The sequence below is a fragment of the Temnothorax americanus genome, unplaced genomic scaffold, assembly GCF_048541705.1.
Source record: "Temnothorax americanus isolate GAGA-0224 unplaced genomic scaffold, ASM4854170v1 Scaffold3, whole genome shotgun sequence".
In the NCBI taxonomy this organism is placed as follows: Eukaryota; Metazoa; Arthropoda; class Insecta; order Hymenoptera; family Formicidae; genus Temnothorax; species Temnothorax americanus.
This window is the reverse complement of record NW_027509442.1, coordinates 6,660,158-6,685,003: the sequence shown is the minus strand read 5'-3', so window position 1 is coordinate 6,685,003 and position 24,846 is coordinate 6,660,158. Positions and strand designations below refer to the sequence as shown.

General features: G+C 38.1%; 1 protein-coding gene and 1 long non-coding RNA gene across 7 annotated transcripts in view; one reads left to right on the top strand and one right to left on the bottom strand.

Moving 5' to 3' along the window:
• LOC143900274 (uncharacterized) overlaps window positions 1-24,846 on the bottom strand; it is a 192,847-nt gene that overhangs the window by 131,647 nt on the left and 36,354 nt on the right. The window lies entirely within an intron of this gene.
• Window positions 1-24,846, top strand: part of LOC143900236 (protein turtle homolog B) — a 236,933-nt gene that overhangs the window by 179,161 nt on the left and 32,926 nt on the right. For all 6 annotated transcript variants that reach the window (XM_077411339.1, XM_077411337.1, XM_077411336.1 and 3 more), the window contains exons 3-9: window positions 8,070-8,202; window positions 15,355-15,563; window positions 17,581-17,697; window positions 18,483-18,686; window positions 19,206-19,357; window positions 20,169-20,313; window positions 22,438-22,568. In XM_077411339.1, coding sequence (XP_077267465.1) covers window positions 8,070-8,202; window positions 15,355-15,563; window positions 17,581-17,697; window positions 18,483-18,686; window positions 19,206-19,357; window positions 20,169-20,313; window positions 22,438-22,568 — 1,091 coding nt within the window. The remainder of the gene's footprint in view (window positions 1-8,069; window positions 8,203-15,354; window positions 15,564-17,580; window positions 17,698-18,482; window positions 18,687-19,205; window positions 19,358-20,168; window positions 20,314-22,437; window positions 22,569-24,846) is intronic.

Genomic DNA, 24,846 nt, shown 5'->3' with positions numbered 1-24,846 from the left:
ACGAGCTTGCTTGTCAAAATTAACTTGCGAGAATTGCTTTTTACATATACACAGACACTCGTAAATTATCATTAATTATATCGCATAAATTTTTTACAATTCCTTTTTACATGGCATCAATTTCGTTGCAGATTATGTTCATTAAGAAAAAATGTGGAGAAACTAAAGAGTAGGTTATATTGTTGGTTTAATTAGCGTGAAAGATGATGCAGTTATTAAAATTTATTATTAGCATAGTCCACAAAGCAGTTATACAAACCATTGGGGTTACAACATACTTCGTACGTGATCTGCAATATACGTCGTTTAATGTACGTTATTTATATATATTTATTCCGCAAACGATCTGTGCGATATACATCTCAAAAGTTCAAAGCAGAACTTTTTTTCATAGTTACTCATAAGTGAAATCCATTGTTTCACTCGTCTGCAATATTCTGTGATATATTTCCAATTAATTTCACGTAAAAGTCTTTCCCCTTTTCCCTCTCAATCTGTGACGTCTTTCTTTTATTGAAGTAAAATTGATACCTCGCACCAATATAAATATAACATCGACTACAGTAGCTCGTTTAAAGAGGTAAAACCGTCAATTGTGGATGTTGTAAACACCATCTGTAATAATTTCATCGTAAAAATACGATCAGAAGCGAATATGCATAGCTCATTCCTGAAGCCTGCAATGTGCACGAGAAGATAATATAAATGCGATTAATTTTCCGTGATCGCATTATATGAATCACGTTTAATTATTTTCTTTGGAAGCTTTATGAAAAAATTCGCGCGTTACTTTTCGCCCGGCGATGATTAGTTTCTATACAGACTTTGCATTAAAAAGGGCAGCCGTATAATAATGCAACGAACATGCAACGAAATTCGGCGGCTGTCTTGCACGACCGGGGCGCAGCGTATTGCTACTGATACAGGCTACGACCGGATTAAAAGCCCTTCGTCGTAATTTCTCCAGAAGCGGCCTTGATATTAATTAGGACCGAGTCGTGCGTGGTATCCTGATAAGGGAGGATCCTCGTTTGCATTAATTATATGCACATACGCGCCCACGACGAAATATAATAGATATTTCTTTCGCTCGACATGGAAATTCGAAAGAAACCCCGGGAGCAATATAATCACTTACTTTTCCTTAATTAACCCCTTCATTTTGTGAATTTTAATTACTTTAACCTTCCTACTACCGAGGGAACTAATTAAATTATCCCAGAATAGTTTTTACATCGTATTTTGAGTTTATCTTCTTGAAACTGGCTATAGCTGTGATTGTGCACATTACTTTTCAACTTAGTTTCTATCAACGTAAATCTCAGCATTTCTTTCAGTCGCTATCTTTTGCCGCGTACCAAGCTTCCTCACAAAATTTACTATGTTCATGATATAGAAATTTCAATTCTATGTCGAGATATTATTAAGATTAAATGTTGTATTGAAAATAGCGTTCATAGTCGAACTTCAGAAGACATAAAACTAAAGTTCAATGCGGAGTTCCGCGTTATCACGGTGTATATTTTTCTGGGGCATTCTGTATTCCGAATTTAACTGACAGCGATTCCAAAAGTCGGGAGACAATGCAAACTTGAGCATCGCCATCGTTATTTTTCGAGGAATACGAATATGCGTCGATGCCGCAGTATATGCAGCGCGCGATCGAGATCGGTGCGTCGAAGCAGCAGTTGATCGCGATGACGGAAACAAGTCGATTCGCGATCGCGGATATATATCTCGTATACTTTATTCGCCGGCGTAATTCACGGCGGAATCGCGGGGCTGAATGGAGCCTCTCTCGTATCTCCCCGTATATATCGCGCGACAAGCTGCCTTAAACTCCGCATATGCATGCGCAGCTTCCGTAAATATGAATTCATTTCTCCACACACCGTCGAGTTTCACGTATCTCTCGACGGCACTGGTTGTTTCTCCAGCTGCGTCTGGAAGGCCCGACAGCGACTAAGGATGCGTGCGCAGTACGCGCGTACGCATGCACGCATGCACGCATTCGCGCATGCACGCACGCACGCATGTACGCACGTGCTTGCACGCCTGCTATAATCAGAGCGTTTCCACAGATAACATGTACGTGTGTGCACAGAGAAGGGTGCCACGTTCGTATTACGTTAACCATCAGTGACTCTCGGTATACAGAGCGCTTCCTGAGACCGGCTTAACCCTTTCGGTGGTATAGACGCTCGCGAGATCTTAGGCGACACGTATACCGTTCGTTATATTCTACTATATTACAGCTCATGAATTCCGTCACGTCAAAAGGAGACTGCGATTCTCAGTTTTATTCAATCGTATCCGAAATGCAGTGCAGATAGCTCCACGTTATTGTAGGACTATCTATAATATTGTATCAGCATATCAACTTTGCCACTTCTAAAAATATTTGAGGTATACAAATATTTACTTCTAAAGATATTACATTTAATTTCGAGCGCTGCTTTCGAAATTATTCGTATTCGTCGATTGATAGCGCTACGAAGATATATGTAAACTGCAGCGAAGATATATGCAAATTGATCTCACGAAGGGAAGGAGTTCAATCCGCTTCTAATGATACTACTAATGCGGATTTACCGTAAATCTCCACGGCGACTCTGACGTGCAGTCTCATCGCACATTCCTCATCTATAAACGTATATAGCGTTTTCACGTCGCATTACGCTGGTCATCCCCCGCATTACATAATTATATAACAGGAAACGAGACGAGAGCCAAGCGCTCGCTGTAGCTGTATAGAGATACGCGAGGAGAAACGTTCCAGACGGAAAAGAAAAGCGAGGGGGAGAAAAGCAAACGTGTTAAGTGGATAATGAAGTGACGAGGTGACCCCCGCGGAGTGCGACGTACGGTGCATCGCACAGAACACGGACACACCTGGAGTGGCGACTGGATGACGACAATGAACGCCGTCGGTTAATGACATATGGCTGCTGCATCGCCCGAAGAAACTTTCAGAAGGGGGAGAGCTGCGGGTGAAAAGGGGTTGGGGTCGGGTTGGGGAGGCGGAGAGTTAGGCCCGACGAACTTTTTTTTTTTTTCATTTTCCGACACAACCATATGCGCGTGCCTGGAAAAGAGAATGTCGGGACAATCGGAGGCTAAAGACAATGAGACTATTTTGGGAGAGATGGAAACGGGGGAACGGGATGGAGACGGAAGGCCGCCCGGTTGTATCAGCAGTTACCCCTTGCCTCTCTTTATCGCGTCGTTATACTCGAGTCGCGAGATGCGCCGCGTTGTAATTGGAGTGCATATCGAGTTGTGTAACGGCACGCTCTGCACGCAGGAGGATTCTTTTCAGTTGAGGCGAAGCGGCAAATGAAAACGGCGAAATCCGCAATAAAGGAACAGGAATCGGGAATGCGTCAGCAATAGCTTTGTGTGGACAAAGAACTCATCCGTGTTTTATATATGTATACAATATATCAATCTACGGCAGATCTCATAATCCTCGACGCTTTTACTTGGAACGGATTATTAATAGTTTTATCTATTATCAATCTCGAATCATTTTTAATCTCGGGAAGAGTTGGTTTAAACCGATCACATCAATTTGGAACATCTTACCACACACTTGACAAAGTCGGTAGCGCGACATAGGTATGTGTAGAGATATATTGAATTTAAAGGACGAAAACCTCTGCATTTAACGGAATTTCACACGGAAATCTGGGGCACGCATTATATTTTCGATCAAACATCGCTCGTGGCGATGTAAAACTTGCTTTACCGGCAAAACCATCGAGTACACTCGGCATTTACATCGCATCTATATCTACACGCGTACTTGTAACAAACTCTTCACCAAATACATGCGCTCTTCCGCTCGTCCCTTGCCCACAACAGCTCTAATAACACGCCCTCTATTATTGCGACGACGGGAATAACCGCGGAAAAATATTTTGCCACCGATGGCAAATAATTAACGTTGAGTTTTTCCTTCGGAATTACGTGACCACGATACACGCGCGTTCTTTTTTTTTTACCTTCTTTTTTTGCAAACACGTCGGATCGGCCCGGCGGATTTCACTGAAAAGCAGAGATTAAATTCACCTGGACTTTATAACGGGACTCACGAGCTCGAACGTATGTATGAAGAGAACGGAAGAAAGGCGTCCGACAAAATTCACTTAGCATCGCGGGAAAGCTAAATGAAAATGGTTGTTTGCGGCGCGGTAAAAGCCTTCTGCGCGCGAAAGTTGCATCATATCGCGTCGCGTTCCCCCGTATTCAGAGAATGAAACATTCCTACTCGTCGAGTGTGTAGAAAAGGACCGGGCTCCAATTTGAAACAGGTGTGTCGCGGAAAATTTGCTACGAGGCAGAAGGTTTTGTAATAATTTCCAATATTCCGCGAATTGACGATTTTTGTAGAAAAAAGATAATTTGTGGTTCTTTGTATTCCATGATATTGTATATTTTTATACATTAGTATATGATATAAATATTAGTAAAACACACTGATGTATATTTGACAATTTTTGCCAAACAATTTTATATCAGCAAAATTATTTAATGGAATAATTTCATATATATTGGTTCTAGTTTTCTCAAACATTTTTTTACATAAAAACATAAGAAATTGTTTGGAAAAGCTATATATATATTTTTTTTTTATTTCAATATATATATTTTTATTTCAAAGATACAGAGATTCGTATACGTTCATTGTACATATGTACGTGCTCAGTGATCAATATACTTGCAAAGAGGAACAAAGGTAAACAAATAAAAGATGCAATGAGATGCTACGAGTGCATATCAATATCGACATTTTCATTAATGTTCCACGCAGCAGTTTTATATTCGCGTGTCGCTTTTCTCATTTTAAACCGGAATTAAATCACATTTCATTGGTCGACGAGTCGAAAGGAGATACACAAATATAAGACATAAAGCGAAGAAATGGTCAGAGCAAACGGGCGAGCGAAAAAGCGAGAGAAAAAAGCTGCCAATTATGTATTCAAATGTGAACGCGTCCCGCTATCGGACTCGCAGGGAAAAAAGGATAAAATTCAATTAAAAGAGTATCTCCGGCACGGCGCGGCGCGGCGCGGCGCGGCGTCGAAAACGTCGCGAGCGCACCGCACCGCAGCCGCAGCATTGATTTTAAATACAACCGTCCTCAAAACTGATCGGTCAAATTTCATCTTCCAGCTTGATTACAGTTACCATTATCGATATACCACGCGGCCACAGCCGTATACTTTTGCGGGATTACATTTAAAATGGAGATCGCGATCCAGCGAGTTTGGCCCGGCGTTTTGTAATAAATAGTCCGTCGTTGCCTCGAAATGTCGCTCTGTGGATATCACATTTAAAAAATCAAGCTTTGAATAACAACAATACAGCAAAAAGACAAAGAGATAGAGAGTTTGCTTGGCAAGCTGGCTGAATATTTTAAGAACAAACTGGAATAGTTTATTAATTTTCAATTTCATATGTATTAGGTTTGTCAAATTTTAATTCCAGTGATGGAGTTTATTTGCTTCTAATTTGTAATCTATATTATACTATATTTTATCACGATTGGACGCACATTAAAATCTAATAATAAAAGGATGTACTTATCGATTTATAGATTTTTTCTTTTATGTTTTGGATATAACAAGGCATAAAGCGTATAGTAAACAATAGTATAGTGATTTGATGTCAGGTTAAAAGAAAAAGGAATGGAAGCGTGACCTGAATGCACCGCATATTAGCCGCCTGATGTGGCGCTCATTTTATATACTCATTCTGATATGTGCGTTTAATGCGTTCTCCATGTTCGATAAATAAAGCTTAAAAACAGAAAGGGGTGGTGGCAACATTTAGCGCTGAATACGTAACGAAAACACAGGTATTAAACTTCGCGCGCGCACACATGTTCACGTTTGGGAAGAAACTCTGGCCGTGGCCATAATATATTCGGACACGTGATTATACTCACCCCCAACGAGACTCGCGAGCGCCAATTATCGCTGCGATTTCCTACGCGTCATATCGGCCACCAATTACGGAAGCTCCAAATAGATTCGCGTGCACTCGGCTTTACGGGCGTATGATAAAACGTGTAAATTCGCTGGCCACGCGACGATGATCCGGTAAATTTGTCGCTGACGGCGTAAAACAAGGGACGAAATTAATTGATCGTGCATTAATTTTAACCAGATGCCATGGTCACTATTCAAAAGGTATTGAGCGTCCGCTTTACTGAACATCTAGATCATTAAGCATTTTCAGAGCAGAGTTTCAGCGATAATATAGTGCTATATGCAAAAAAAGAATAATACGTTTTGAATTTCACTTGTTTAAAATTTTAAACTATATACGTAACGCGGGAGATGTATAATACACACATTTTAGGAAATCTAAGAAGATTATTCGATCGAAATGTATAGATAAATTAACGTTTTTATTTTGTATTATGCTTACATCTTGCGTGAGACAATCGATTATTTTTCTTTAAAATTTATTATATATATATATAGTATTTATATAATATATAATATATAAGAGATACTAAAGTTTATAACGATAACGCGTTGATATAATTGAAACAAAATATTACATCAATATACTTTACAAATTACTAAAAGCAAATCTGCTGTTACATATCGAGCACGCTATATCTGTTTCCTATTTGAATTTAATTATTGATTAAAATTATACATTCAGATCGCGTCTTGGCTGTTAAAATATCATGATTAATTGGTATAATTACATTTGATTAATGATCTTAATTACGTTATCTTTCTCAGCCCTCGAGCGCACTCTGCATTTCCGTAGAAATTATTGTCCTATTGCTATTATAATCGACGCTATTATATGGCGGAAATTATATAATCTTTTGTTCGATGACCACAGCATAGCCAGTGTTACGACTATTAAACGGAACACGTTGACCATTAAATCTTTATCTTCTGGCACAATCATAGATCTTTAAGATTAAAACATAATCTTAAGTAGGGAATCATAAAGAACTATCATTTTTATTTATTTTTACTTGGATTTGAGGAAAGTTCTCTTGTCGCGTCTCGGTCTCGTCTTTTGTTTAAATTTATGTGAATAATTATATAATATTCGTATCAAATCCCATGCGACTTATTTTTTCATTTTAAGAATTGTTACAAATCTAGCCATGAATATAATTTTTTACTTATTAACGAAATTGCTTGAGATTTTAGAGAAATATAAGGAAATTCCGAAAGCGAATACTTTTTATTTTGGTATACGTTTACAAAGAATACAAACATATTTCTTTACCTGTTGATAAACAATTTAAAAATGTGTAATATTTCTATAAAATTTAGAAGGAGTTTTTTTATCTAAATTATTTCTTATAGGTATGTGAAAATATTTTATACAAAATTTATTTAAAGTTTTCAATGTGCATAATTATGCGATAGCAACCTAAAAATTTATTGTGATTCTTACACGTCATCCACGCATCCAAAATAGTGTTTAAAAAAATTTTTTTAGTTGGATTTTTTATTTTTACAACAATTCCAGCATTAACAATTAAATAACTTTCTGAAAATTATGTTTCAATGTAACAAATAGGAAAAAGTTTGGGCTTTATCGCGAAACAAAGAATTGTTTAGCCAGGAAGCTTCGAAGGGATGTTTTGTCTTTTTAAATCGTTTATCAGCGAAACAAGGGAATACATCTCTCATATATTTTCACATGCGCTACACATATATGCCGATTTGGAGTGAAAAGAAATGTTCACTCCCGGGACGCTCCCTTGTGAATCGCGAGCAGAGAGTACAGTCTGGAAAAATATCGGAGACATACCTTTCGAGAATATCCGCGGCTTAGGAGAAAATCGCGCACGAGTGATCTCGTGAACTCGAGGACGCGACGTCGCCGCCGCGCCGTCATCGTCGTCGTCGTCGTCGTCGTCGACGCGGATTAAACTCCGTCGTGCGGGAGTGAAATCACCGGGCGCGAATCGAGCCATTAATACGGGGCAGATTAGTCGCGCTCTGCAGTTCGCGTGTATTCCGACCACGTTTTTCCGGTTATATGATCTTGGCCTGACTCTCGACCCGACTTTGTCATTACAGTGACAATGACAGATGCGGAAGCAGTGGCAGGCGGAATTGCTCAGCTACCATGCGACGTGAAACCACCGCTCTCGGGGGACAAGCTGCACCTAGTTATTTGGTATAAGGAGGAGGCAGATGCACCGATATACAGGTAAATTTCTTCTTCTTCCATTTCTCTATCTTTCTCCCTTTCGCTCTCTCTTTCTCGCGTATAATACCTTCTTATGTTGATCGCGTGCAATATCGTTCACGCTTTTCGAATACAAAACCGCGAAGCCGCGGTGGTGCGTGCTCATTATTATTACAACAGCGTTTGACGCTGTAAGTTATTTTGCAGAGATTCCGTCTTTTGATATCTATAACTTCGGGTGAAATTAGCATAAAGGATTTAAGTTTCCCGTTTCTATAAATACTTTTGCTGCATCGGTTATTTCGAAAGTCTGATATATCACACTAGATTGAACCAATTTTTTTACCTACATAAAGAAACAAAGAAAAAATTTCCGTTATTTTGACTGATTTGTAACAAAAAATATTTTGCCTCGACGTTTGCGCTCACAAAAGTCAATCCCAAATTTTTACTGTAAAGTGTAAATAAAAGGTGCGTGTCTATAAATTTTGGTCAATTTTTACAGCCCGCATATGTATGTACGTACAATGTGCTTCATATTGTGACTTATTGTTAGGTGTAACACAATTATTCTCTCGAACATATTTAACATTGCAATGCCGCGCTTATGGTATGTGCCATGGAATAATAATGCCACGTATGATATATATATATATATATATATATATATATATATATATATAAAAGACAAATTATACATAGGAATATGAGATACATTACGACACACGTTGAATAGTAATTGTGAAACACAAAATTGTATTCCTTTTCATTCTTATCAACGTGTGCAAATAATACGTGCAAACTGTAGTGTACGATTTTACACGCGTAATATGCTATTCTCTTGACTTATAGCACCAAATTTGCTCATTTGTATAATAAATAATTAGAAATGGAAATAATAAATAGCTTCCTCGAAACTAACTTTCGATTCATAAAATTAGCTATATATCGCTCTCAAATTTGTAAATATGTATAGATAATTTATGAAACGCCTTAAACGTTTTTGTTTGAACTATAAAGTTGTACGACGAAGTAATTTTATAATAAAACAATTTAGCTTGCAGTGGTCGAAGAATGGCATAAATAATATTTCTACCAAGATAATTGCAACAGTAATTATTTTGAAATGAGATTTATCAATTTCTTGAGACGAAGGATTATGCACGGGATATACTCGAGTCAGCTGAGAAAACGAACTTCTTCCGTTTGTTCCGCGTTGGACTTAATTCGCGCAAATGGAAATGCCTCTCAAACAGAAAGACAGGCATAATTTACATTCCGCGCCGCGAAAGTGACATATCAGAGAACTGCAGGAAAATCGCTCGATGTTCCAGTTAGAGGACCCTTCGACGTTCATTAAATCAAAGTGAATTGCATCTGAGAGATATGTTAATTGGCCGAAACCGTTAATGTGCTCGTCGATCAAACGAACAACGTAAACGATCCTGGCAATATGATCATTGTTAATGGTGCCGCTATCAAGTCATATTTACAGTCAGTCTAATTAGAATTACATATACCACTCGCACGACATACGCGTATTTCATGCATAGAAAATTTTAAACCTCTATTGCTGCGAATAATTATTGGGTTTGATTTTGATTACATTGGTTGCTCCTTCCATTATATTATTACATTTATCTAACATGTAAATAACATCTTCCAATTACAGTAATTCGCTATTTTTAAATCATTCGATATGTATGCAAAATTTATTTTCATGTTTGTATAAAAATATTTCAACCGTATAATATTTTTGTTATTTTTAAAATTTCACATATTGGCTCTCCGCAACGATTTATTATACGAATTTTGCCGTTTTATATGATTTTTAAAAAGTCTCAAAAACCCTCGCTTTTTAAAATGCGTTTTATAATATTCTTTTAATTACAAAAGCACGTTTTATCGCATTTCTAATCCTTTTTAACTTTTTAAAGTTTTTTTTTGTAATACATTTATTATTGAAAAGCGTATAAAATTAATTTATTATAAATTTATTAAATGGAGAAATCAATAGATAAAAACGATAACGATAACGCGATGAAAACGGATATCCTAACGGATGTTTAATCCACTTCTACCGTGTTGAACCTCTTTTCTAAGAACTACTGGCGCATTACAAGAGATTGTTTTCATTGAAATGAAAAAACTTTCCCGTTAAGCGTCTTATGTCTGTAATTCGCTGAAAAGTTCTCTCTCGACAGCTCGATATTAGTTTGCCGAGGTATGTCAAAGGAAAAATTAACGTATGCCAACTGTACTCGGAGGATTAATTGATCCGCGACGCCGGCTGCAATTTCGACTACGATTCCGCCAACGGGGAGTTGATATTTTGAGTACCGCCGCGTATTCCTTGTATTAACGAAAGCGCAATTGCCGTAGGAAGCACGATGACTGTGAATCCTCGTGTCGGAATTATTCGAGTCGGCTTAACCGAGCGATTAACTTAACGCCGAAATTCGTGTGGCAGACGCATTGTGATTAGAGAGAGAGAGAGGGAGAGAGAAAGAGAGAGAGCTCGCATATATTTATAACATGCATACATATGCGTGTATTACATAATTCTTCCCGCAAGCACAGACAGGGCAAATTGCTTGACGCATGGATATTTTACGATGATTGACACAATTAATTTGTAAATTACACGGCCTGAAACGTAATCAGCCGGCATTGCTAACTTCGCGGGATTGTCGGCTTATTATATTTGCCGGCGGATTTACGCATCGCGTTTGAAGTTTGCGAACCGGATGTGCCCACGCATTTTCGGAGGAAAATTATTAACTAAATGGCGGAGTAACGCATTAAGCATGCTAGATAGCCGAAATTATCCCGTTGTAGCACGCATACAACAACGCTCGATCTTGATAATGTATTCGTTGCTTGGCAACCGACGCGCACAATCGATGCGTCTGCACAAAATCACGCGCACGGAGAATTAATACGCGGCGAAGAAGGGAACGCAATTATTCCGGTAATTTGATTAAATCGCTGCGTTTTGCTTGCGCGAAATAATAAATCCGAGAGAGCCGAACGGTAATAAATAAATGAATTTAAGTCTAAGCGTATCAAGCCGCGTCGTTTGAGTCGCAATTTAATATGTACTCTGGGTGGGATTGAAAGAGAGAGAGAGAGAAAGAGAGAGAGAACGGGAAGAGAGTTAATCTCGTTGTTCGAGATCGTACGAGGCGCTTTCTCGATCGCAGGGAAAAAGCCCGGATTAAGGTAACCCACGCATCCTCCGCTCTCTTCCTCCTTCGAGCGGCGCGGCGCCCGCTCGATTCTCTTACTTATTTCGCGAGTTGATATCGCGATTTACGCATAGAAACGAAACGAAGCTAAAAAATCCCATATTTCCCTGCGCTCACATGGAGAATCGCAACCAGGAGGATGGCAACCCAACTCTGTGACACACTTACATTAGTGTATGTCTATCATCGTGCCGGAGTGTTCCCCCAAGGGTGGTCCATATAGCGAATTGGCTGCTGTGCCCCTTATTTCTTCCTCCTTCCTGCTCCACGCTCATCCTTCTCTCTCCCGCTTCATTGTCTTGTTCTCTCGCGAGCACGTCCCACCCCTCCCGTCGACTCTGATATATGAATTGTAGCGTGGGCTTTTAAAGGCATCCCAGGGTGAAATTATGGATACGATATTTATTTCTTCTGGCGCGCACCACGCGTATCTATCGCGTTATCCCGCCGGCACTTTTGCGCGGTTTTATTAAGTTGAAAGTCTTCCCCGACCCGTGACGAAGTGCTCCGGCGCGCCGCGGCGGCCTTGTTTTTTGATGATACACCACCTCCCGGATGCTCGCGCCAATTGATTTAGCTTCGTCTGTTTTCTCGGCTTTGGGCTGTCACGACTCGAAGCTCGTCATTTAGCGTTACGAACGAAACAAATGTAAGTCGTAACGCACATGTCGTACTGACGAATATCCCAAAATTATTGGCTACCTTTTTCATACACGAATGCCTCCTAAATTGCAAAAATTCGATCGAGTCTAAATTGACCGAGGAATCCGCAAATGAAAGGAATTCCGGCAATTTTGAGACGCCCTTTAATAGAATGCTCGCGAAAAGTCGCATCTCGTAACGAGATTCTGTTCTCGAAGTGGGTCGACTTCCTCCTTTCTCTTGGCAAGTAATTAAGGGAAGATTACCGATAATAGTTCGGAGGCTAGTCAAAGCGATGCTACAACGTTGACAAAGGAAATGCAAAAGCGTGACACGTTCTGCACGTGTGTGATGCGCATCTCTCATCTGTTTGCAATGTAGTAATCCTTTGTATCTGCATGTCCAACATGCGATTACTCTATTCACCGCTGTTGAAATGTCTACGCGACAGATAACCACGTTTGTAAACGATGTCGAATAGTAATTTTGCGATTAATTGCATTTATTAGACTGCAGTTGTAAATTATATTTTGTACGCATAAGTAATTCGCATTTTATGCACACTTAACTATAAACGATTCTTATATGACACGCGATAAATCCAGTGCTCCAAGTGAGTATAATATAACATTACAAACATCTGCGGCTCCTTTTAAATGTTGTATCCTGTTTTTCCACGTCTCTCTTGTATCGCACCGTAATTAGTCTTCAAAGTTCGATAAAGGCAACTTTTTGAAGTAGCAATAATTCCAGAAATAACGTATAATAATCGGAATTGAAATTGACGCGGCTCAAGATGTGTGTCAAATTGAAGATGAAAATGATGATAACGGTACACATCATTAACGAAAGCACCATATATATATTCCTTATATATGTCGTTTCATTGCCTGGCATCCCTTTTGATTAACGTAATTTATCGCTCATTTGGCAAAAGCCGGAGCAGGGCGCTTCAGAAGATCGAAGACGCAGAAAATCGTTCGGACAAGCGAGAGCGTTCGCACGCTCGGCTGACGATGTGACTCGCCTTGGCGAACTGGCGCGAGTCATATAAAAGTGCGAACGTCCTCCAAGGACCGGTTTCAGAAAACTATACTCTGCACATATATCGTTCTGCGCGGCAAACCTTTCTCCGGCTTCGGAGATGCACCCGCACCTGAGCAGGTGCAACGCGAGCGAGCAACGCATTCGTCACACCTCGAATGAAATCAATTCCGACTTTCAGTACAAGCTTGAAATTTGTAACTGTTTTCCTTACGCCAATTTTTCTTTTCAAGATGAAAAATATGTGTAGAAGCATTGATATAAATATTGTTTTATTTTAACTGAAAAAAACGCAATTATATATAGGATTTCTTGAAATTTTAATAAAAATATATATCCAAAGAGAAATAGCTTTGTATAACAGTCTTTTCTATAAATACACAATTATCACATTTATCACATTAAACGCGATAAATGAAAAAAAGTATCATTAATATAAAAGGTAATATTAATACAAAAAATATTTTCTGTTACAACATTATAATATGTAAAAGATGTTTTATTTACAACATTCTGCCACTTGACTTGTAAATAGGTCCAGTGTATTTGGTTTGGTCGAGAACTAATTAGATATTGTACGAAACTTTCATGCACGTTCACAAAGTGAACGTCGACTGTTCAAAATCTCAACGAAAATATGACCGCCGATATGCAGACAATGTCGACCACAGTACGCTTAAAAGTTTCATGATAACAGAATGCCATGGCATATAACTGACACTATGGTATAATAACGCTGACAGAATCGCAGAACTGCTGTGAGATGTACTATAATACTGCGCATTATAAGCATATACGTTCGAGCAGGAGATAAGGAAATTATAGCGGTTAATTATTATACCTCGAGTACATATCGCGTTCGCTTTAGATCTCCTTGCGGTGCGAATCTAATTCAAGAGAAATGAAGGAATAAATTAACAACAATTATCTTGGTTGTTTTAATATATATCTAGTATTTTTGGAACATTAAATCCGATTTTGACTATAGATGATATAACGAGGTTTTTTTTAGAAAAAATTTGATATAAAAAAATTGTCACGCGTCGTGATATTTTAATAGTTGACAATAACTATGTTGGCATAATTATATCTCGAATTGAAATTCTTAAAAGTAAGAATAACTGTTTAGTTTCAAGTAGACATTAGATTTTGTTATTCAATTTAAGCTCTGAAAACTTAATTCGCAACTTCTGTCCATTTCTATATCAATGAAGATTAACTTTAATCTCGATTTAACTTACTTTTTATTTTTTTTTAGTTTTAAGAATTAGAAGAAGACAAAAAGTAAGTTAAACCGAGATTATAGTTAATCTGTATATTGATAAAAAAAAGACATTAATAGTATAATTTATAATTTATCGAACAATTCTTAATGATATTTTAATGAAAAAGAAATTCAAGAGTCTTTAATTAAAATCAAGATTCGAGATATCCCTTATATGTGCAATGTTCGACAATAATAATTTTGTTAATCGAAGAAAAATTACCTTTTTAAATGTTAAATATGCCGGGCCCAAGCCTCATCGAAAATTTCGCTCAAGCACAATAATGAGTTCTGAAAAGTTACCGAGAAATTTCATTATGGCCCCGATCCGTCGCAAATTTCTTTGGAAAATTTCTTTGTAGCAACGACGCCGCATAAATTCAGTTAGCTTCGTTTCTGTTCGCCTCTTGCCGATAGAAATTCTGCGAGGGCAGCGCGCTAGCGTAAAAGGGCCGATATTAGAGGGCAAAGTGTGCTACGAGAATCCTGCGTGACTCTGTACTTTTCTTTGGTAACTGCGCCACGTCGGAGCATTTTTCTCGATTGACCGTCTCGTGAGAGTTTAATAGGGGCAATATAAAAGTTTCTCTCTATACGTCCGCCTGTCTGAGAAACACGATGACGCGCATTAGTGAGTATTGAAGGAAAAAGAAGGGAAAATAAGAGGCGCGGTAGCTTTTCTTATTTACGGTTTTTTATAAACAAACTCTTCCGATCGTTCTTTAACGCGAAATCATAAATATAATATATTGTACCTGGAGTTAATCACTCATAATTCTGCACTTTATCATGTATTTATCTTGTCACAATAATGCCAACTATATTTCAGTAAAATCTGATCGTCTGTTAATACATATATCTATGATATTTTTAAATATTAAAACAAATTAAATACTGTTGACTTTAAGTGACTCGCAAAGTATGTTTCGAAATAAGCTCATCACCTAATAAAATAAAATTTAATTTTTGTTGCAGTTTCGACACGAGAGGGAGGGACAGCCCGGATCAAGGCAATCACTGGCAGGATCACAGCCTAGAAGGACGCGCGTTCTTTAAGCACTCCGAAAGCCCCGCGAAACTCATTCTGGAGAAGGTCCGGGAGAGCGACGCAGCTGTTTACAGATGCAGAGTCGACTTCAAGCAGTCGCCGACGCGCAACAGCAAAGTCAATTTAACGGTCATCAGTGAGTTCCTAAACGATATTCCGCATTGAACCTGATATTCCACTTGAATCTAAGATTCGCTCGGCAATAAAGGGAAGCGAGGCACGTTTCTTTGTAACTTTCTCGGGACCGCGGCGTGTGTTCCTTTGAATATACGTTACTGCTTCTGTACCGTATCCAATTAAATCTATCTGATAATTCTGGTAACGAGCAATCTAAATGAGCAATCTAAAAAACATTTAGAAAATTATTTGTATCGAAAAGCTTTCGATATGAAAAGCTCATTCTTTATTTTTCTCGTAAATAATAGCGCGCCTATTCTGGTTTAAATCACTCGACGACGACAAAACAAATCATCATTTTCAAATTGCTTGATAAATCAAAAATTGATAATTGCAAAAACAACGAATTGCACGAAATCTCTACGACAGACAGATAATTATCGCGATAATCACACTGAGAGAAAAAATTGTTAATCCCAAGAAATATAGTTCGATACGTTCAACTAAACATTTTAGTTAGTTAACTAAATATTAGTTGTTTCAACAATTTATTTTGTTTCTTTAATCAAGAATTAATTAATTCAACTAATGTTTAGTTAACTAACTAAAATGTTTAGTTGAACGTATCGGACTAAATATTTCTTGGAATTGACAAATTTTTTTTCTCAGTGCATTGAAAAATTTTGATAATTGAATTCCGAATGATGGGACCGTATATATGACACACCCCGAGATTATTACGTTAATCAGTTTGCTATTTACGTTCGCCATGCCGTATCTAATGTAATCGACACCGTTATCGTCCAATAGTCGATATCGGTATCCGCGACCACTTCGCGCGCGTACGCTGTACGCTCTCAAAACAGTGCACCATGGCTGCATTTAACTTTTTCTTTCGCAACGCGTTGGAGTAACGTTTCCCTTAATGGAAGAACGGTTACGTGACCGTGGCCGATAATACCGAGCGGATAGACACCGACTCCCTCCGCCAGCGGTGTATAAAAATTTATTTTTTATCTTGGGTAATAACATTCCCTTAATAGTAAAGGCGGTACGTGACGCCGCAGACTGATACATCATCGTGCAAATTGATTCACCTCGCACTTCGCGCCGGCACTCGCACGCCGACGCGAATATTAGCATTATTATAGTGGCATCGCGAATTTTTTCCCGCATGACATTAGTGTTGATTAAGTATAGTATATACTTGCGAGAGCCTAACTCTTGAATTCGGAAAAGATAAATATGTCGTATGAAAAAATTCCAATTCCATTGCACAAACACAATTCGTTTCTTAAGTCAATCTTTAAAAAAGTAAGTAACATCTATGACGTTTGCATGTTTGTTTTATTATTCGAATTTTTTCTTCTTTTACACCAAAATTATTTTATAAAGAAGGAATAAGCGTGTCTATATAAAGCACAGTTTTATTTAAATTCTTTTCTGTGGAATAAATGACGCTATTACGAAGATGAGATCAGAATAAAATTGATAACAATAATTACCGCCATTCTCTCGACTTCATTAACACTTTGCGTGCTAGCGAGGTATCTGTACGCCGTCCGCATACTTGCAGTTTATGCGGCTGACGTACATTTAGGGTTTTTCACGTTTTTTATTTAATTCCGTCAGATTAAAATTGCCATTTTGAATTCAGAGATTTTCGTTTTAAATTCAAATTTAGCGGTTCAAAAATATTCCATAGAGCAGTTTGCGTGTCAGTTTAATGACATATCTTTGCTGAAAACATTTTTACATAAAGCGCATATTTTTTCTAGCATTTTTTTAGCGTTAAATTTTACTTTTCTAAAGATTTTTTACTCTGATCCTTGCGGATCTTTTTATTTGCGTTGAATGGGGATTTACTGACATCGCCGTAGTAGCGTTTTATCTTCTTAGGTGACGTTATATTGATACATCGTTGCGTAAATTGATTCGTCCCCAAGCCCCTTTATTTTGATATAGACACCGTTCTGATATAGACACTCCGAATAAGAGGAAAAATGAAGAGCTTCTTATTGTGAAAATTGTTACAGTACCGCCGGAGCAGCTTAGCATATTGGACGAAGATGGAAGGTCTCATATTCCTCATTACATCCTTGGCCCGTACAGCGAAGGAGCGTCTCTCAATATCACATGTGTCGCCGCCGGTGGTAAGTGCATGACGCGTCGATGCACTTTCGGTGCATTTCGCCTTCTATAACGCTCAGGCGCCATAGTTGCCTCGACTTGCAGTACTTGAGTTTGCAGTACTACGCAAAATAAATGCGGCTCGATTTCTTTGACACTTCCAGGCGAATGTATTACACGTGGCCCCGCGTTTTGAATTTCGAGCAATAGAGGTAACGTCTTCGTAGATAAAACAAAGTATAAATATCGAATATTGGGAAAATATAAAACTAAAAGGCATTGTCTCTTGCCTTGATGTAGAAAATGTTGTAGAAAATTTGGTTAATATCTTTTAGTCAGTTGGTCACACCGCATATCGATAGAATGTTGTGGCTGCTTCAACATAATTTATTAATCTCTCTCAGTAATAAACTAATTTTTTTTATATTAATAGTATTTTATGCGACAGTAATATAGATGTATGTGAAGCGATATGTAATTATTTATTTCTCAATTTTGAAATAATTTCTTATCAAAATGAATGGCAATCAAAGTCTTTCGACAATAATATAAAAAAAACATATGTTTAAAAGATATAATTACTTCAAAAAGATTAATATGCAACCACGTTGTTAGCACTTTTGGAATTTAAATTACTTTCTCTCAGAAACTTCAGTGACTTTAGCGTCACAATAAAGATTTTAATTTTCATATTTCTGCCTATATAACGGTGCGTTAAGTCGAGATGTGATTACACGCTGAGCGGATGTCATTAGCGCGACGTAGCACCGACGTGTATTCACCACTCTGGACCCTTATGTTTCTTCAGGGCGACCGCAACCACGAGTGACATGGTGGCAGGGAACTGCTCTACTGGACAATAGCTACGAAACCGTGGATGCTAAAAGGGTTCGGAACGTGCTGCAATTGGAAAAGTTAGGCCGCGAACATTTGCGCGCATTTCTGACCTGCCAAGCCACGAACAACAACATGGTGACACCGATATCAAGTTCGGTGTCACTTGATATGAACTGTGAGTATCGACGAAAAGAGATCTTGCGGTTGCGATATAAAAAGCAAATGAAAAGAATTCACAATTTCATTTCATAAATTTCGTTCTGTTTTACGTGGAAAAGTATGTAAACAGCACAATACATATATTAATATTTATTACTGTTAATAATTGACGGCTAAATTGCAAATCATGATAATATAATAACATCATTATTATGTTATTATTATTTATTATATAATAAATATTATAGCAAATACACAGTATTAAAAAAGGAAAAAAGGGACGCATATGGTTAATTTATTGCATTATACAAAATGAAGATATATACAACTGCCAAAAATGCGTCTTCATAATTATTAATTTTTTTTAATTATTATATTAAATCGGTGCTTAAAAATCGTCGCGTATCGATTGTTACAATTTACCCGGGAAGCGTCGGTGGATTTAGTCTTTACCGGAGAAATTTCTATTAGCTTCACGACCCGCGCGCGGATCGATGGGTGCGCTTAAATCCGAGTGTGACACACTCTTTTACAGTGAAACCGCTCTGGGTCCAGATTCAAGGAGAGAACCGTCCACTTAGCGCCGGCAAGACCTACGAGATAGGTTGCGAGGTTGTCGGAGCCAGACCGAGCCCGACGATCGCATGGTCCAAAGGGAACATGATACTGCGAAATGCACGGGAGACGGTACGATTTAAAATAGATTGTCGGCGATTTAATGCACTCTCGTAAATCACACGTGACACACTTGTCCCCGAGAACTCTGCTCCAAATGGGTCTGCGATTATTTTTTAATTTATTTTCTTATTTTTCGAAAATTGACAGAATTGCGTAAACTGCACGCGAGAAGCTGTTTCGAGGCAACAAACGAATTTTTCACAAACACATCGCACTTTTGCGATAAATTGTTAATTATATGTATAAACTGCATAAGCTCAATTATTTACTAATATTTACCAAATAAAATGCAAAGCTGCAAAAAATAAAAAAAAATTTCTGTTGTATATTATTATCTAAAATATTAATAAATTAGAAGAATTTTGTTACACAATTTATTTTTCAATTTTATTATTAATGTATTTTGTATTGTTATTCTCTATAATACTGTCAGGAGAACAAATTTGTCACACAATTAACTCTCAATTTTGTATTTAATGTATTATTATCATCTGGCTGTTAGGAGAATAAATTTGTTACATAATTAATTTTTCAATTCCGTCATTAATATTTTCGTTTTATGTGCTTATATTAGTACTTTTTAAAATAAACGCAACAATCGCGCAATTTATATTTTATTCAATATGATCATTGTAAACTCTTAGAGATGCGAATATCGAGCGCACTGTAATTGACTAGTAGTAAGTCCAATATTGGCGTAATTATTGTGATCTAGTAGCTCTAATCCGATCACGACGGCGATTCGGAATGTGTATGCATACCGCGATTATTAAATTATTCGGTAAACTGTTTTAAATTCATGAAATCTCGTTGCCGGCAGACGAGTCCCGACGGCAACGTAACAACCAGCATCCTCACATTCGTGCCGAGTATCGAAGACGCCGGAAAGTTCCTCTACTGTCGCGCCAGCGTACCAGATATTCCGGATTCGGAGATGGAGGAAGGATGGAAGCTCAATATATACCGTGAGTGTTTTCACAAAAACGCACTGGGGTGTTCTCGCAATTTCACATCTCGCGTATGCGATCGCACAATAGAAACTTCCATCAGTGTAATATTTTTACAAGCACATTGTGCATGCATGTCATCGCGCGCGCGCGCGCGCGTTACGTATGCTCTATAAAGTCAACATTAAAAATTTCAATCGAGAATTTACTTCTCTAAACTATTCTTTGTACTTTGCATTTTGCCGCTATATTGGCGGATTGTTTGCGTAAAACGCAACAACATTTACCGTTGGGATCAAATTCATCGCAGCGGTTACGTTATTTTATTTTAAAAATCGTCACACACTCTGAAACCTGGATAGCAAGAGATTTCTTGGCTGAACTGATTTTTCTGCCATGAAAAATTATTAAAATATTTTAATATTCAAAAAAAATTTTTTTAATTACTTTATTTTAATAAAAGAATAAACTTGCAGTAGGTACAGATTTAAAAATAAGTTGCACAAGTATTTACATTCTAAGAAAGTGATTACTCAATGATTTTGATCGAGGAGATTACACAACAAAATTGAAACATAAAATTATTTGTTAAGTGATCTAATATAATTTTTTTTACATTTAGTATGAGAAAGAATGGATATGCGCTGCGGAGCGCTAATAATTCCTTGCAACAGTCAAAGCATCTTCAATATAAATAAATAAAAATAAAATATTGTTAATGCACTGCTAATTTCGCAATTGACGAAAATTTCTTTTCGCGTTAGACGTCCTGAATTTCTTCGGTTCAATGCCGGTTGTCGACAACCAGAAACGTTTACAAATACGACGGTTTCCTGTGTTGGATACATTCTTTCAAATTTATTTGCGCGCGGGGGATATCGGCATGGGGCCCAACGATCATGTCGTCGGGCGAATGCCGATGCCGTCCACGCCGTAGTCCAAATTGCACCCCCGGTGCAACTTTCCAACGCCATTAATACGCAAAGTTGCAGGACGAATCGCCGCGAAGCGTCGCAGTCCGACGCTGCAGCCGGCCAGGATTAACGCCGTGATTTCACTGTCCAATATAAAAGTTTTCCTCTAACCGGTCCGCGAGAGAGAGAGAACGAGATACGCGAGAGCGCGCGGGATAAGCGAGAGGGGAGTTTCGCGTTGGAAATTAATGGCACATGCCGATCCGCCGAGCTGAAGATTCAGTCCGATTACGCGCCGCATTTCCACCACTTCGGACTACCTTGGCAGCCCCATTTCCTCGTCTTTCCACGGTTTTTTTCCATTAGTCGCGTCCGCCCGTAATTCCACGGAGCGGACGGCGCGGCGCTCGGAAACGGCGAGAAAATTTACTCTTACTGCGTTTATTGTGCGAACGCGAATCGGCGAATCGGTATTATCGGATTCGCGGGCGGCGGGCGTTGCCGCGAAAGGAATCATAAGTAACGACTCGATACGGCGATCTTTTTTTTATTCCCCCGCGAAGATAATACCGCGGAACGGATACCGGACGACGGTCTCTCAATGGGGAAATGCGCCAGCACTCGATGCGGTTGACCATTTATTTACGAGACTATAGGTATCGAAAACTATACATCCGCGCCCGCGCCGCGAATGGTACTATTAACGAAATTTCTGTCTCGAATATTTCGACGAGAAATGATTATTAATCGACCGATCGGTCTTTCAATGATTTTTTTATAACTTCCTATTACTTCGACAAGAAATGATTATTAATCGACCAACCAATCTTTCAATGATTTTTTATAACTTCCTATTACTCGAATCGCACGTGCGAAAAAATATTTAACTCTGAATATGAGGCCAAGACGGGAAAGAAAAGTAAACTGAAATCGAGTTCTGGAAACTCGGTATAATTTACATGTATAAGATAAGTCAAATAGATATTTGTCGATCGGCGAGTTGACGTTAGTAAGTTAGTATCAAAATGCGCTAAAAGAAAAGTTCCCTTTCCCGTCCATGCAACTCACGACTACGACTACGTTTTCGCGTTTTTTCCTCTTCTTTCTGTTTATATCGATATCTAAGCAGTAAGCACTAATAACGCCAATTACTGTAATTAAAGCGGCGTCTCTCATATTAATTGGCACATTTCGCGCGCTTCAGCTTTGATGTCGATTCTGTTTTCAGACGAGCCTGTGGTTACCCTCGAGCTTGGCAGCAATTTGAATTCGAGCGCTATTCGGGAGGGTATCGACGTTTACTTCGAGTGCAACATCAAGTCCAATCCCTGGGTTTACAAGGTTTCCTGGCGCCATAACGTGAGTCCGCACACACAGCTCGCGCACCGCATGGGGCGCAGATAACGAATCCAGTTCAGAAATCGATAATATATAAGCCGACGAAGCTTAATCGCGTCGAGATAAGGGAACGACGGCGCGCACCTGCGTCACACCAACTTCCGTCCGAAAACTCGCGCGTTTGATCTGGGATTCGTATCGCCGAGACACACTGATGCGCAGGACGCATATAAAGCGGACCCCTCGCACAGTAATTAATCTTCGGAGAGCGGCCAGGCTTTAGAAATTTTTTCACAACCGGATGACCCTTCTCACAACCACTTTGCATTTTAAGGAAAGTCGCGTAATTGTCCTTGTCTCAAATTAGACCCTCCCCCTCCGCGTGATCGAGACAACGTAACTATTAACGGTTTAATACGTAATATAACTTTTAATACTTTAATACGTATGCGAAATGATTGTCAATAATCTTTGTTTCTGATTAATGAATGCTGAACGAGTTTTGAACATTTTAAGAGAACATTATCGAGCAAATCCAGGTGTGACCAAATGCGCCTTATTTACAAAACATTTTATGTGTCGTATTATAAACTTTCAAAATAATTTAGCTGTGATATCTAATGCGTAAAGTTTTTTTTAGAATCGTTTTATTAATATTTGTATGTTCTATTTGAACTAGAAGATAATATTAGACATGTTGTAGTGTCGGTTTTTTTAAAATTAATTACCAAACAAGTAACTGCGCTTGTAAAATCTCTGATTTCTTTTTACTAATATCAGAATAATCCGCGTGTTTGATATACGAGATTGCCAATATGAATCGCGCGACACGAATATTGAAATGTCCACACGAGTGGTAATTCATCGGCATCGCGTCGCTTTATCCAAATTTATTCTAAACGTACGCTCGAGTACGCAATGTTTTTCTTCTCGCTGTTAGAATGATTCGCGTGATTGATATGAGACGGAAATAACAGCGTAGATCGAACTGCAGATATATAAATTGGAGCATTTTATCAGTGATTAATAAGAATGCCATTTGTCAATGCCCGAATGTGTTTTAATCCGTTCAATCGTTTCGAACGCTTTGTCTTTATCCATGATAAAGTCATAGACGCGATTGATTTGGAACTGATGGCACAGCATGAATCACAGGTATAAATCAAGATATATCCTGTCGCAATTAAACGGCCGGAAAGCAATTGTATTCAATCATCCTAAATTTATTTTTAATCCGACGACACAAAACGTAACTTTTATTGCCGTCGAAATACATATTCACGGCATTAAATATATAGTCATTAATTTAAAAAATGGAAACATTTTTTTCAAATAAATTCTTTAATCTCTTTTTTTAAGCGAATATATTTAAATGTTTTTTTTTTTTTTCAAGATCTCTTAATTGTTAACAATACATATCTTAATAAGACGAAAAAAGAGAGTTCTGTTAAACTAAAAAGTCTACTTAACATAAATGAATAATAAATAATAACGAGAAAACATTGCAGTGACGGATAATAATACTAGATATATTTATTTATTAATAAATTATATTTAGAAGTTATTGATTGACACTACTTGTCAAAAAAAATGTTTGCTAAGGGACAACGAATCTAAAAAATACTTGTTACAAGTTTTGACTCATCCACTAATAAATGTATCTACAAAATAAGTCAAAGGGATAATATTTGAAATCTATATGTTGCAACATTAAAGTTATTGCAACGCTCTTCGAACTTTGATATCCGTCGAGCCAATTTCGGTGGCTCTTATCGAACGAATGTCGTAAACGCGGAAACACCGCAAAACGCAAATCCCAATCAATTCCCTCGATTCAAAGACTCGAAATTTGTTTCGTGAAAACTCAAAGCCGCTTTTGCAGTCTCGAAAGTCGCACATGCGACGAGGGGACGCGAGAGATCGAAAAACTGTCAGCGTTCCTCGTCGCGAATTTCTCATGCGGGATTTATTATAGCTTAGCCCGTATGCGAAAAAAAGGACAAAAAGTTCACCCGTATTTTTTGCAGCGTTAATATCGCGCGTAGCAAGTGTACTTAGCCATCCATATTTTGTATAGTACTTATTGTTGGAATTATTTGTTATTTTACATTGTGTAGCCAACTGTTTCATACCTTTTTTATCAGACAAGGAAGATTATTCTGATTTGTTTTTTTTTCCCGCTTTCGAGAATGCATCTTCCGATTTGCTAAATATCTCTTGCAAGATTAAGTAGTCTATTACTTGCATTCTGAGCCGCGTTTGTTCACGGTATCTGTAAACACAACGTGACCTCGTTTGA